Source organism: Talpa occidentalis, unplaced genomic scaffold (genome assembly GCF_014898055.3).
Source record: "Talpa occidentalis isolate TD23 unplaced genomic scaffold, MPIMG_talOcc4v2.1 talOcc4.9, whole genome shotgun sequence".
Taxonomy (NCBI): Eukaryota; Metazoa; Chordata; class Mammalia; order Eulipotyphla; family Talpidae; genus Talpa; species Talpa occidentalis.
In genome coordinates, this window is record NW_023605305.1 from 18,871,343 (window position 1) to 18,885,506 (window position 14,164).

Genomic DNA, 14,164 nt, shown 5'->3' on the forward strand with positions numbered 1-14,164 from the left:
ACCCCAGATGTCCCACAAGGGCCCACAAGACACAGAAATATATGTCTGAGTGAACACAGACTAAAGGGGACAGAGTTGGAGGCCAGAAAAGCAGGAAAGAGACCATTGGGCTGGCTCAGATAAAGGTGATGGTGGCTTGAACTAGGAGAGACCAGAGGATAGAGGAAGCCGAGTCCAGAGATGCCCATTGGGGGTAGGGTATCACAGATGGTGACTGGAGTCTGTATGGCGGGAGAGAGACTGGAGGTAGGAGATGGCTTGAGGGGTCCACTGGGGTGGGGCTGCCCTGAGATCCCTGTTTATGTGACTGAGACCTCCCACAAAATGGCAGGGGATGGGTCTTAAATGGGTCTTCTGGGCTGGGGTCCAGGGGCTGCCATTGACCACAGAGTGATGAGTCAGGGTAGCGACCTGAAGACTCTTCTTAGCTGCCAATGAAGACCTTGACTGGGAGGTCTGGGCAGGATCCAATCTCAGACTCAGTCCCAAATAGAACTTGGAAGAGTGTATGCGGGGAGAACAGGGACAGGTTCTCTGAGGCCTTGGACTTAGTTGAGGGCCAGAGTGGATACTCCTTGCCCACCAGAGTGGATTCTGAGACCCCAGGAGGGCCTGGAGATGCCATGATGGAAACATGTTTTTCCCCTGCCTTTAAACCTGTCCACAGATCCCTGCTTCTTCCTGGAGAATGTCCAACCCTTCGTTCTGGCTTTCAAAACCTTGGAGGCCCAGCTAGCTTCATCTTAGGCAAAGTGCTCTGGCTACCATTCTCAAAGCTCCCTTGAGGAGAGGACCATCTCATCCTGCAAAATGCCAGACCTTTCTCCACACTGACCCTCTGCCTGGAGTGCTACTCTGAGTATGTGCAGCTCCACAGGCCCCTCCTGGAGACTTCTGGTGCATCAGAGGACCCGCTGTGGCCTGGACAAACTTACATCCCCTTTCTATTCACTTCACTGAGCTGGGCCATGTCTCTGCCTTGCTTTTGCTATGGCACTATGAGAATCTGGAGCCAGGAGCCTGGTCTATTCATCCATCTACCCCACTGGGGGCTGGGCAAGGGAAGATGCCATGGGAGGACCAGGGAATGATAGCAGATGCCCTCCAGTCCTGTGAACTCAGTCTTAGTGTGTGAGTGGGGAGAACAGAGATCTCTACTCCATAAAGTGGACAGAGTCAGAGAGACAAAAGCTGCTTTATTTGGGCAGTGAAGGGCAGCAGCCAGCAGACCCCAGGAGAGAGGGCAAAGTTGTAACAGGGTGGTCCGCAGGAAAGGGAGAGGTTCCAGGTTCCCTGCCCCACCCACAAGGAGGGTGGAGCTGATCAGGGAGGAGAAGAAGCTGCAGAGGAGACTGAGGAAGGAAGGAAGCAGGATGGAGCCAGAAGGAGACCTGGAGGAGGCACATGGAGCAGAGAAACATGTGAAGAAGCTGCACTTGCCTTTTGGTCGTGGATGGGGTGACACAGGATGTAGGTGAGACTCGTTGGGGGGTGACAATGGCGGTTTTTGTCTTGATTTTGATTTTGCTCTTTTCCTCCCAGACTTGTCTGGTTGTTTCTGACCCTTTTCTGTGGGTCCCCACTGGAAGATGATTTAGACTTATGGCAGGCTTTGGGGCCTTGCTCTGGGCCAATCCTGCTTGGGTGGACTTTTTATCCACGAGGGGATGGGTAACTTTGGGTGCTTGATTTAGAAACGATATTCTTTGCCTTTCCTGTATTGTTTCCTAATTGTATTAAATTCCCTTTTCATTAAAGTCTCATATGTTTTGTGTTGATGCAGCAGATGGCAGAACCTATTTAGAGCAGGCAGGTTTGGGGGGTCTGGGCTGCCCCTCTCCCTGTCCTGTAACAAAGGTGCACAATCTTCACCCCCACCTTGCAGAGAGGGAGCAGACACTGAACTGTGCAGAGTTCCCAGGCCATATCCTGCTCATCCTGGCTCCGCTTTCGTTGGCCTTAGGGCCATCATGTGATGAACCTGAAGCGTCCGAGTCCCTGGGAACAGACATCTGTGATACTTCTAGAACCTGAGGCACAGGGTGTGTGGCTGGGTGTGCCCAACTGCCTTAGCTCACATGCACCTGGGCTGTGAATGAGCTGGGTGTCCTTGGGGAAGTCATTTAATGCCTCTGAGCCTCACTCTCCTCCTCTGAGAATAGTAGGAGTAGGATGGTACCCACTAGCAATGAGGCTTTCAAAAAGAAAATGCATGCTAAGTTTTACCTCTCTGGCAGAGAGTGAGTGTGCAGTAAATATTTGTTGTTAAGATTATTACTCTTTTATCAAGAGACTTGGGTTCTAGTGTCAGTCTGTCATGTTTTACTCTCTGGGATTATTTGAGTTTCTGTCTGTAAATTGGGCTGTTGAAGGACTAAATGAAATAATGCATGTGACAGAAACTTCTAAGATGAATGGTGATCTCTGCCCCTCTGAGGCTCACCCTCTGGGGCTACAGGTCTTACTGGGTTGTTTGTCTAGTACCTGCAGCTGCAGGGCTAGCTCATCCTTCCCTCTGCCCACTATGCAGAATGAGAGGAAAGGGGTGGGTACTCAGCAGGGACTGTGGTTAGACAGGACGAAGGACTTCCTTCCAGGCAGCAGGATGCTACCCTGGGAAGTTGCCAGAGACCGTGGGACTGAGGCCCCTGGAGGGAGGGGTTGCTTCCAGGGGAATGGCTAGTCCAGGCTGGTCAGACCATAGTTCTCCAGTGGGGTAAATCAGCTTGGCAGTGACCTCACTTCCAGAGCCCCTGGAGCGGCCCTGTTTAAACCTGCCCCTTGGCTCTGAAGATCTCTAAGGACAGGAATAGACAGAGAAATGGGGATAATGCAGGAGAGACAGCCACAAGCAAGAGGCCACTCTCAACCCAAAATACTCTTCCCAGGGTGTGGAGTAACTGAACCCTTAGTTTTTTTGTTTTTTTTTTTTTAAGATTATTTATACATACAAGAACCAGGGTACAGGCCAGAGTTTTTGGGGGGTGAGAGGATTCACCAGAGACAGAGTGGGGAGCAGAACAGGCAGACTGACTGACACACACTGCTGAGGGGAGCAGCGGGCAAGTCAGGAGAGGTCTGCTGCGCCATGTGGGCCGCTCCCTGGCTAGGATCGAACTTGTGCTGTAGTGGTTGCGGACAGCTTCATAGGTTGCGTCTTAACCCCTTGCACCACCAGGAAGGCCCTTAAAAAATGTTTATGAGGGCCTCCCTGGTGGCTCAGATGGTTGAGCACTGTGAAGCTGTCTGCAGCCTCTGCAGCGCCAGTTCGATCCCAGTTGGCTGTGGAGAAACCCACATGGCGTGGCAGACCTCTCCTGTCTTGCCCGCTGCTCCCTTCAGCAGTGTGTGTCAGTCAGTCTGCCTGTTCTGTTCCCCACTCTGTCTCTGGTGAATCCTCTCACCCTCCCACACATCTGGACTGTACCCTGGTTGTTGTATAAATAAGTAAATTTAAAAAAATGTTTATGGTGGCCCGAGGTCAGGGAGGAATAGACCAAAGGAAACCACGCCAAGCCTGTGCAGCCCTCCCCATTGCAGCTCAACCCCTAGGCTTTTAAGACTGGAAGGCAGGGCATCCCTGGTGGCGATGACAGCGCTATCTCATGGCGCAGCAGACCTCTCCTGTCTCACCTGCTGCTCCCCTCAGCAGTGTATCTCAGTGGATCTGCCTGTTCTGCTCCCCACTCTGTCTCTGGTGGGTCCTCTCACCCTCCCGCACCTCTGGCCTGTGCCCGGGTTTTTGCATGCAGAGATACTGGAAGCCAGTGGCTGGGCGGGCAGCTGGGTCTCTAGGCCTCTCCCTCCCCGCCCCTCAGCCCCGCCCCGCCTGCAGCCACGCCCATCAGAAGCCGCGCCTTCTTCTGACCCCGCCCCTCACCTGTTCTCACGGCTCAGGGGACATAGGGGTCTCGTCCTCCTGCCCAGGAATTGTTAGTTAATAGCCTGCCACGGGTGCTTCCACCTGGAAGTAGGGAAAATGAGGCTGGGAGTATGGGGGCAAGGGCCCCCCTCCCACCGGGTCCACGCGTACTCCACCTAGCCCCGCCCTACCTTCCGCTCCCAGTCGCCTTTCCCACCCAGGTGCGCCCCCTCCTCGCGCTCCCGGGCCAGCGAGTCCAGCCATCCAAGCCCTGGCCGGCCCCCGGCTCCAGGCCCCGCCCCTTGGCAAGGCCCCGCCCCCTGCAGCAGGCCCCGCCCCGCCCCGGGACCGCCCCCTCGCCCCGCGCGCTCACGTGAGGCGCGGGCGCGCGCCGTCGCAGCTGGGCCCGCGCGCCGCGGGCGCGTCCGCCTGGGCCCTGGTCCCGCTGGGGCGGCGAGTCGCCAGGCGGCGCCGGGTGGGCGACGGCGCCGCGGGCTCAGCCAGCCGTCGCCCAGGCTGCGGCGGACGGCGGGCGCCGGCAGGGTCGGGCCCCGGCCACCCCAGAAACACGACTCCGGGTCCCGGCGGCGCGGGGGCGGGGCGCGGGGCCGCGGGCGGGGCGCACAGGTGAGCCGTCCCCACAGGAGCCCCACAGGCTGAGGAGGCGGCCGCCTCGGCTCCGGCGCCGCGGGGCCCTCCCGGTCCGTTGGGAGGGCCGGGGAGGGCGAGACCCCGTCGGGGCCCCCCGAGACCTGGGCGCCTTCCCCGCCCTGCCCGACCGCTGCCAGGCCAGGCCCCTTCATCCCGCCGGCTCCTCCCCGCCTTACCGGGACGGGAGGAAATGCACACGACGCGGGCCGTCTCGGTGAGCAGCGCGGTGTCCCGCCGGCGCCCGCACGGCAGCCTCCTAACGCCCGCCCGGGCGAGGAGGGGCGGGCGCGAAAGCCCGGAGGCCCCGGGGTGCTGCTGCTCCTAGCCGAGGCGGCGGCTGGCAGCGGGGGTGGGCGCAGTCCGGCCCTTCCGTCCCTCCAGCGGGGTCCAGTCCCAGGCTGGCCTTCATGAGCCGCTTCCGTGGAGGGGGAGGGTCACCGGATCGCGAGGATCCACCGGACACTTTCCTCCCGGGACCAAGGGCCGGACAGGCAGAGGCAGGAGGGTCAGGGGCAATCAGTGATTGGATAAACCCTTTCCCACCCCGGGACCTTGAGGCTCTCCTCACAGACCCTTGACGGTGTGCTTAGGAGGAACCACACCCCCAGAAGCCTCCCTCCCCGCCCCCCTTGATCCCCCAAAGAGCCTATGCCCTTGCCTCAGGGCTCTCTTAAAGAAGGTTCCTCTAGTTCAGGAGTTCTTATCTGGAGGCCAGGAATCAGTTTCAGTGTTTTAAGGTCCCCTGTCCTGTCTGCAAAGATCCAAACATACATGTATTTCTGGAAAAATCTAGAAAGGGTCCCTAACACCACCCCTCAACCGAAAAAAAAAAAAAAAAAAAAAAAAAGAAGAAGCTAAAAGACCTTGGTCTGGTCTAACTCACTCTTTGCAGAAAGGGAAACTGAGGCTCAGGGAGAGACAGGGAAAAGGAAGAAGGTAAAACCCAGGCTTTCTACTACTCTCAACGAAGGGTGAGAAAACCCTTCAGTGCCCACTTGTCCTGCTCAGAACATGAGGTTCAGGGCTCAGAGCCCAGGCTGGGCCCTGCTCCTCGATCCCCTGGGGTCCCGAGGAACATAATGGCCCAGTTCCCTTTCCCACACTGCCAGTTTGGGTTATTTCCCCCTGAGTGACTCACACTGGCTTCTAGGAAGAGTGGGCAGCTGTTCCAAGCCCCCAGAGCCCAGGACAGGCCCTGACTTGCCCCCCAATTGTGCAGCCATATTTGGGGATTTAATCTTTTTTCCCTCCTTGGGGGATTTCCCTCCTCTTGTCTTTCTTTTTTCCCTATCTCCAGCCTCTCTCCCTGATGGCTCCTTCCCAGCAGCAAACAAACAGACTCTAGTCTTCCCTATCTTTGAAAAAGAAGAAAGCCCTCCTTCAGCCCCATGTCCTTCTCCAGCTCCCCCTTCACAGCCAACATTCTTGAAAGAGTTGTGCACACGCTGTTTCCACTTCCTCGCTCAGCCCCTGCAATCTGGCTGCCTCCCCCACCATTCCACAGGAACAGCTCCTCAAGGTCACCACCGACCTCCTTGTTCCCAAATCCAAGGGATGCATGTGAGTCCTTATCGGACCTACCCCCTTAGCAGTGGCCGACGCCGACACAGGCCCATATCCCCTCCTGTTTGTTTTCTGGACACTGTTTTCTGGACACTGTGCAGTCTTGACTTTCTTGATCTCTTACTGGTTGCCACCACGTGGCAAATATCTCATCCTTTTTGCTCACTGCCTAATCATGGGTATTCTTGGGCCCTGTACAGTCTGTCCCAGGAGAAGCTGTTGGCTTCCCGTGCTTTTGGTGTCCACCCTGAGTCAGTCTTCTTCAGCCTTCACTATTCTTCCCTGCCTGGCACCTGTGTCCTGGGTGCCTACCCTGGGTATTCCACCTCACAGGAAATGTGTCCCACACCTCACGCCTGCTCTTTCTGCCATGTTCCACAGCTTGGCCATTTTCTCTGTTGCCTGAATTGGAAATCTGAGCTTGGTTCTAGGCTCTTCTGTCACATTTCCTTCCTTTTAGTGTTTAAGTAGCTAAGCAAGCCTGTCCTCTCTAGGACATACGGAAAGTCCACTGGCTTTTCTCCATGTCCACTGTTAACACTGGTCCAAGGTCCCTGTGCCTTTTCCTGGAGCCTGCAGCAACCTGCTGACTTATCTCCCTGCTGCCACTCCTGATCCCTATGAAGTCTGTTCCCACATGGCCAGCAGGGTTTTCTCTGTACCACCCTCTGCACAAGTCTTTAGAACCAAGTTCACCCACGGCACGTCCCAACTCCAGTGCCAGGGACATTTCCCACCCTGTGTCTTTACCTGGGTAACTGCTTCTCATCTTTCAGTTCCAATGTCAGTTCCTTAGGAAAGCCTTTCTGGGTCCTCCAGCTGCTGTTCCTTCTCTCAGCAATGGGGCCTCTCCTCTGTGGACTTATCAAACATTCACTAGCTAGTCTAACCGTCTCATTTGCCGACATTCTGCAACCCCCTGAACCCTCCCATTCTAGGCTCTGGGGGTGTCTGTATGCAGCCCCTGTCCTGAGTGATCCACAGCGTAATGGGCACTAAATGGGGATCAGGGCCTAAGCACACAGTAGGACAACAGGTGCTACGGCTGGGAAGGAGAGATGGCCAGGAGAGCCTTCTTTGAGAAGTGACAATTGTTGGAGATCTAGAAGGGCAAGTGGGATTGGAAGGGAGGCCATGTCAGGCAGAGGGGGGAATGTTTTGTGAAGGGCTGAGGGTGTCCAGCATGGCTGGACGAGTAAGAAGTAAAGAAGCCATGTTTAGATTTAGATCACAAAGCCTAGCTTTGTGATCTTTGTAAAGCAATTCTGGGCTGCAGGAATCCAAAAAAGAAAGGAAGATCGGAAGCAGGAAGACCAGAGAGGAGGCTGCTGGAGTAACCAAGGTGAGTGGTGAAGGCGTGATTCAGGGTAGTGGCAGTGGGACTGCGGCGGAATGTGGTCACTGAGGCTGGGGGCCGGAGGTGAGGAATAGGGTGATTCCGGTGCCCTTCCCCCGAGGGCAGGTGAGTGGGAGCTCACACACCCAGGACCTGATCTATTCGGTGCCAGGTCGCTGATGTCTTCAGTGGACTCTCATCTACCCTTGCTCCCAGAGGTGCAGCAGGAGAACCAAAAGGTTGGAGGCGGCTAAGGAGGCCTGGAAGGAGGCAGAGGGGAGGAAAAAGGGGAAGTTGGATCAGAATCCAGATGTTTCAGGAAAAGTGGCATCTGAGGTTTCCTCAGAGTCTGGAAATTTTGTCTCTGATTCCACCCGGGAACCCCCAAATTCAAGCTTGGGGGCTCAAATCCTTGGAAGTACTGGGGCCTCTCTGGGGGCTATGAGTTTTTGTCTGAAGGCCACCATTGCTTGACAGGTCCCCAGAACTCTTGCCAGTCCTTAACGTTTGGTACCTCCTTCCTGTGCGCTAGTCTGGTGCCCGGTATTCCCTGCACTGTCCTGGCAATCCTCACAGTAACCCCCAGAGGCACATAGCTTATTTCCCCCATTGTACACTTGGGACTTCCAGGGGTTAAGGAACTTGTTCAAATTCACACAGCAAAAGCGAGCAGAATGAGGACTTGAACCACAGTTTGACTGACATCAGAGTTTATGCTTTTAACTCCTATGCTATATTAAGCTTGTCGACACCCCCCCTCCTTGATTGGCTCAGTGAGGGGAGGAGACTTTGTGGGGGATTTGCTTCTGGTTGGGGTGGCGGCCCCCCTCTCATATCAAGTGATGGGAAAGGGTAGCACTGACGTCAATTGTTGCCATGGTGATACAGCAACCCTTTCCCTGCCATCTCCATGGTAACCTGGGGGGGGTCCATCTGTACTTCGCCCCCTCCTTCTAAAAGGGGGTCCCTTAGGGAGGGGCTGGCTAATAAGGTATCTGAGAGGGAAGACAGTGTTTGTGCCTCCCCATTTTCTTTGGGCCCCTCCACATTCCTCAGGCCCAGACTGGGATCTGGGGGTCCAGCCTTGGAGTCTGGGGACAACTTTACCCTCTAGGGTGAGGCAGGCAAGTCTGCCTTTCCCACCTGGGGATTCTCCTAGCTATGCCCCCCCTGCCACCCCACTGTCAAGTTCCTAGGTTCCTGAGCAAAACTGCAAGGAATTCGGCAGAGGGAGGCAAAAAGTATTCCCCAACCCCTTTCCGAGGCTGACTATCACCCAGTCCCCAGGGACATGGCCGCCTGGCTCTCTGCTGCTCCTTGAAGTCAATAGCAGGAGGAGCGGCAGCCTCTCGCTCATCTAGTGCCTGGCGTGCCAGATTCCTGCCTGTTGCTTTACACACATGAATCCTGAAATTGTCCGGCAGGTATCATGAAGCCCATTCTACAGATCTGACATAAAGATTCAGAGAGTCTAAGTAACTAGCCCAAGGTTGCACAGCTAGTAAATGGCAGAGTTAGGATTATAACCCAGAGTTTAGGCCAGTGATTTTTTCAGGTGAAAAGAGAAAGAAAGAGAACAGGATGAAAAAGGAGAGTGAAGTGACTCAGGTTGGAGCCGATCATGCTAAAGAACACAGTTCAAATTCCAGGCCTTCTTGATCCTGCTTCTTTTCTCTTTACTCATCGGAATTCTGAGCTCTGCAAGACAAGTGATCTATCAGATTCAGGCCTGGGTTCTTAGCACCTGGTGTGGCCCAGATAAGTGTTGGTGAAATTGAATTCCTTGGACTTGTGCACCTCCTGTTTCTAGGCCTCTGCCCTGTTTCTAGGGCCTCTGCCCTCTCCACCCGGGTTGTCCCTGCCCCTTGCCTGTGGATGTGGTAGAGCTAATCTGCCCCAGGGGCTAGCCCACTGGCAAGATGTGTCTGGGATCTTTGTCTCCCTCTCTAAGTATCCGGATGGTGGCAAGTAATTTTTTTTTCAAGATTTATTTATTTACACATACAAGAGCTGAGGTGTAGGCCAGAAGTATGGGGGTGAGAGTATCCACCAGAGACAGAGTGGGGAGCAGAACAGGTGGATCTACTGAGATTGAGGGGAGCAGTGGGCGAGACAGGAGAGGTCTGCTGTGCCACCCTTCCTGGGAGTTCTAAGCTGCTGTCGCCATGTTCCCTGCCCTGAGGAGATAACCAGGGATGAGAGATGAATAGAGGAGTGATTCTGGTAGGGTTGAATCCTTGGTTGCAGCCCAGTGGATACCCTGGGTCCTATAATTTTTACTTAATTTATATTCTTCCCAGCTACTAGAAACAATCTTTTTTTTTTTTTTTAATGTTTTGGCTAACTTCAGGTGCTTACAATGGAGAGATCTTCTCAATACAGAGGTCAACAATACTTTTCTTTCCAAAATTACAGTGGTCTCCTAAGGTCAGTATTCCTTAGGAGGAAGGAGACCCTTTTTTGGCAGAGAACTAGCATGGGTTAGGCTGAGGGGGGCCTACATGGAGTTTGGTTGGGATGGAAACAGCTGGATTATCTACTTAGTAGAACTGTGCATCCCTTGGGGGTTCTCCAGGAGGTGAGGGTAGAGAGTGCAGTGTTATGGCCAGAAACTGGGGATTATTCTGGTGAAGGGCAAAGTGGCATGGAGGGGCTTTCAAGAACTAGGGTGTTTATAAACAGGGCCCTGAATGGTCAAGTCTAAAGTCCTCACTTTGTAGTAGACCCTTTTGGACAAACATCCTCTCCTCTTTCAGTAAGCTTCCTCCATTTGGGACAGTCTGGGGGGGATTTTGTTGGGCAGACAAGGAGAGTGTCCCTTTCTGGTGACTGTGGGATTCTGAAATCCTGGAGGGAAGGCTTGGAGGTCAAGCCTGTGTAGACTCGGGTAACAGTGTTAAGTCAACTTTGCTTAGATCTCAGGAGATAGGAAACTGAAACTGACTTTTGGATTACATATATATTTTCCAATATTAAAATAATACAGGTCATGAAAGCAAAATTGCGAAGTGGAAAATATTTATTCAGCTTAAATATTACACTCCCAGGCGTCTCCCTTTCTTGGGTCTCCCTGTGGATGGATTTCAGGGCATGAATCTGAGGATGCTGAGGAGTGTGTTAGTATCACCTGTCACCTGAGTGGCCACGGGCGAGTCTCTTAAGGCTCAGTTCCATCACCTGTAGTAGGAACGAGACTTAAACGTTTTTCAACCCATTTCTTTCCCAGTCTTTTACTGGGTCCATTCGTTCTAGGAGAAACCGAGGCTCAAAATGAATGGGGTAGCCATTAGCCCCTCCAAAAAAGTCACTGGTGCCCAGGGTCACAGAAAAACAGGTAGCAAAAGCTTATTAATTCCACCTCAGGAGAATTAAATGGGTCCCTTGTGGCGGCCCGTCCTAAGTTGTCTGTGCACCTTCCTCCAGTTCCGACCTTCCGCGGGGGTCCAAGAGCCGAGCTCAGTGAAGTGACTGTCCCTAACACACAGGGGATGTGGGAAGGATGAAGGCAGGGCCCAAGGGGCAAGACTGCCCCGAGGGACTCACAACTGGTAAGGAATGGAGGCGCTGGCACCCCGCGAGCAGTGAGCGGAAGGGTGAGCCCCCAGGCCCGGGTCCAAGGGCGGAGGCGGGAGAGCTGAAGGGGCCATTGCAAGGCGCGGGACTGTCGCGGGAGTGTCGACCCGACGGGATAGACATACACGCCAGGCCGAAGTGGAAAGAACAGTTTATGCTGTGCTTTATTAAAATGTGCATCATTCTTTTATTTTAAAATGTGCATCATTGTCTCGTGCTCGGCGCGCGCGACCTCAAGGTGGTGGCCCGCGCGGGGCCTCGTCCCGCCCAGCTCCCGCGGAGCCGCCGTGCGCAGGCGCACTCAGGTGGCGCGGGCCCGGGGGCTCCCGCCCATGGCCAGGTAGACGTCGATGGGCACGTGCAGCAGCGTCAGGCAGTGGCAGCCGGGGCAGCGGCGAAGCGGCCTGGAAAGCAGGGGGCGCTGAGGCGCGGCCCGGCCAGTCCCGCGGGGGACGCCCCGGTGGACGCGGGCAGCTGAGGCGGGGCGGCCAGGGGGACGGGGGCGGGTCCTGCCGGCGCCCCTCGAGGTGGGTGGGGCCGGCCGGGAGGGGTCGCGCCGCCGGCCTCACCTGACCGGGCTGCGCTCCGTCGCTACCGGCTCCGGGCTGTCCTGGGGCTCGGGGGCGGCGGCAAGGCCAGGGGAGTCTCCGGCCTCAATGGGGAATCTCCGAGCCTGCGGCGGCTCCTGGGCACTCATGTCCCGGCCCCGGGGCGCTCTGCGCGGGGAGTGGCAGTCAGGCCGCTCGTCGGCCTCCGGGCGCCCAGCCCCGCGCCCGCCCCCGGGGCTTTGCTTACCTGCCGGAGGCCGCGGCCGGTGCCAGGCTGGAAGCAGCTGCCCGAGCCCTGGCCGCCGGAGGACGCTCCGGTCCAGGCGGAGCCGGGCAGGTGTCTGCGGCGCGTCCGAGCCCGGGCGTCGAGGGGGAGGGCTGCATTGTGACCCGGGCCGCGGCGCGCTGACCTCACAGTGCCCGTTCCTCCCGCCGGGGAACCCCAGCCGCTCCGGACCACCCGACACTCAGCGCGGCCGCGAACAGGGAGCGGGGGGCTCTTGCCATGGCTCCTTGAGACCCAGGCCGCAGACCTCCGGCCGCCGGATGGGGGCGCAGGAGGCGCGGGCAACCCGTCGCGCCGCGGCGTCTACAAAGCGGGTCGGGTGCCCTGGGCGGGGCGCACACACCCCGGCGCGCCCCCCCTGGCGGGGCAGCGACTCACTGGCTAGCGAGGGGCGGGGGGCGGTGGCACCCGGGGCGGGGGTTCGTGGCAGTGGTGGCGAGGGCAGGTAGGGGCATTGCCCATTTTGGCCAAGGGTCACACAGCATTTACATCACAATTGGGCCGGAGTTTAAAAATGTCTAGCTCTTTCTCTCCTCACCACCCGCGGCTGCAGTGTGCAGGGGGAGAATGTTCTAGCGCTGGGGGCAGCTGCGGATGAAGTCCTTGAGGGGAAAAGGAGCGGGCCAAGGGCGATGGTGGAGTAGAGCTGCCTCACGGAGGCAGCATGAGCTGAGAGGGTGATAGGAAGGAGGCACTAGACAGCATGGAGGACTTTCTGCTCTCCAGTGGGTACCAGCTGGGCAAGACCATTGGGGAAGGGACCTACTCAAAAGTCAAAGAAGCATTTTCCAAAAAACACCAAAGAAAAGTGGCAATTAAAATTATAGACAAGATGGGAGGGCCAGAAGGTGAGCTGGGGTCCCTTTGAGGGAAGGGAGGGCTGGTTCAGGGGGGGTGTGTGTGTGTCCTTCCCTTTAACATGGAACCAAGGAAAGGAGAGAGAGAGAGAGAGAGAGAGAGAGAGAGATTAATTGGTTCTGCCAGTGGGGTAGGTTGTAGGGAACAGAAGGACCCTGGGAGTCCAGAAATATCACACCCTCCAAAACCCAAGATTAGAAGAGGTAGAACCTGAGCACCACCAGGCCTTTCCCATTCCAAGAGGGGAACAGATTGGCAGGCAGGTCATGGCAAGGGCTAGCAGAAGGCAGGAGCTGGTGCCAGGACTGGTAAAAACAGGGAGAAGACTCCGCTTATTGAAAGAATTGTGGGTAAGGAAGAGGATGAGGGAGTAGGTTCACCGCCATGCGGGCAAATCTACCTTCCTGAGGTTCCATGGTGTGGTGTGGTGTGGTCTAACTGTCCCCAAAGCACTTTGATCTCCAGGCTCTCACAGACTGCCTGCAACAGTCCCCAAAGGTGGCGGGGAGTAGTTCCTTTGGGTAACACATTAGCTACAAAACCAATAGAGGTGAACATTCTTTGCGATGTCCGAGTGGCTGAATTTAAGACCGTTAAAGGGAATCAAGGAACAAGAGCCTGACCTAATAAAAATAGGGAGGTGGAAGTTAGTAGGGAGGTGACAGAGTGAAAAGCTAGGCACTTCTGGATGTGCCGCCCCATCTCCTTTCCTCTTTCCCCTCAGAGTTTATCCAGAGATTCCTGCCTCGGGAGCTCCAGATTGTCCGTACCCTGGACCACAAGAACATCATCCAGGTGTATGAGATGCTGGAGTCTGCTGATGGGAAAATCTACCTGGTGATGGAGCTGGCTGAAGGAGGGGATGTCTTTGACTGCGTGCTGAATGGGGGGCCACTGCCTGAGAGCCGGGCCAAGGCCCTCTTCCGTCAGATGGTCGAGGCCATCCGCTACTGCCATGGCTGTGGCGTGGCCCACAGGGACCTCAAGTGTGAGAACGCCTTGTTGCAGGGCTTCAACCTGAAGCTGACCGACTTTGGCTTCGCCAAGGTGTTGCCCAAGTCACGCCGGGAGCTGAGCCAGACCTTCTGCGGCAGCACAGCCTATGCAGCCCCCGAAGTGCTGCAGGGTATTCCCCATGATAGCAAGAAGGGCGACATCTGGAGCATGGGTGTGGTCCTGTACGTCATGCTCTGTGCCAGCCTACCTTTTGACGACACAGACATCCCCAAGATGCTGTGGCAGCAGCAGAAGGGAGTGTCCTTCCCCACTCATCTGGGCATCTCGGCCGAATGCCAGGATCTGCTCAAGCAGCTCCTGGAACCAGATATGATCCTCCGGCCTTCAATTGAAGAAGTTAGTTGGCATCCATGGCTAGCAAGCACTTGATAAAAGCAATGGCAAGTCCTCCCCAATAAAGCAGGGGGAGAAAGCAAATTCAAAAACCCGCTTCTAAAATGGTGATATATATTTTACACTTTAAGTTTACT

At 56.0% G+C, this 14,164-nt stretch overlaps 2 protein-coding genes across 2 annotated transcripts; one reads left to right on the plus strand and one right to left on the minus strand.

Annotated features, from left to right (window-relative positions):
• Positions 1-11,124: 11,124 nt before the first annotated feature.
• On the minus strand, positions 11,125-12,099 carry FAM229A (family with sequence similarity 229 member A). The gene is made up of 3 exons (XM_037500946.1): positions 11,781-12,099; positions 11,555-11,701; positions 11,125-11,389 (listed from the first exon to the last, which is right to left on the minus strand). Exons 1-3 carry the CDS (start codon positions 11,915-11,917, stop codon positions 11,287-11,289), a joined length of 387 nt encoding a protein of 128 aa, XP_037356843.1. The 5' UTR covers positions 11,918-12,099; the 3' UTR covers positions 11,125-11,286.
• On the plus strand, positions 11,998-14,111 carry TSSK3 (testis specific serine kinase 3). Its single transcript, XM_037500945.2, has 2 exons — positions 11,998-12,667; positions 13,402-14,111. Exons 1-2 carry the CDS (start codon positions 12,523-12,525, stop codon positions 14,061-14,063), a joined length of 807 nt encoding a protein of 268 aa, XP_037356842.1. The 5' UTR covers positions 11,998-12,522; the 3' UTR covers positions 14,064-14,111.
• The last annotated feature ends 53 nt before the right edge of the window (positions 14,112-14,164 follow it).

Bases quoted from the DNA above. Each gene is read 5' to 3' on its own strand.
- FAM229A (XM_037500946.1), bottom strand. From the start codon at position 11,917: ATGCAGCCCTCCCCCTCGACGCCCGGGCTCGGACGCGCCGCAGACACC. The intron at 11,702-11,780 runs GTAAGCAAAGCC...CTCCCCGCGCAG, and splicing joins CCGGCCGCGGCCTCCGGCAG to AGCGCCCCGGGGCCGGGACA. The intron at 11,390-11,554 runs GTGAGGCCGGCG...CCTGCTTTCCAG, and splicing joins ACGGAGCGCAGCCCGGTCAG to GCCGCTTCGCCGCTGCCCCG.
- TSSK3 (XM_037500945.2), top strand. From the start codon at position 12,523: ATGGAGGACTTTCTGCTCTCCAGTGGGTACCAGCTGGGCAAGACCATT. The intron at 12,668-13,401 runs GTGAGCTGGGGT...CTTTCCCCTCAG, and splicing joins CAAGATGGGAGGGCCAGAAG to AGTTTATCCAGAGATTCCTG.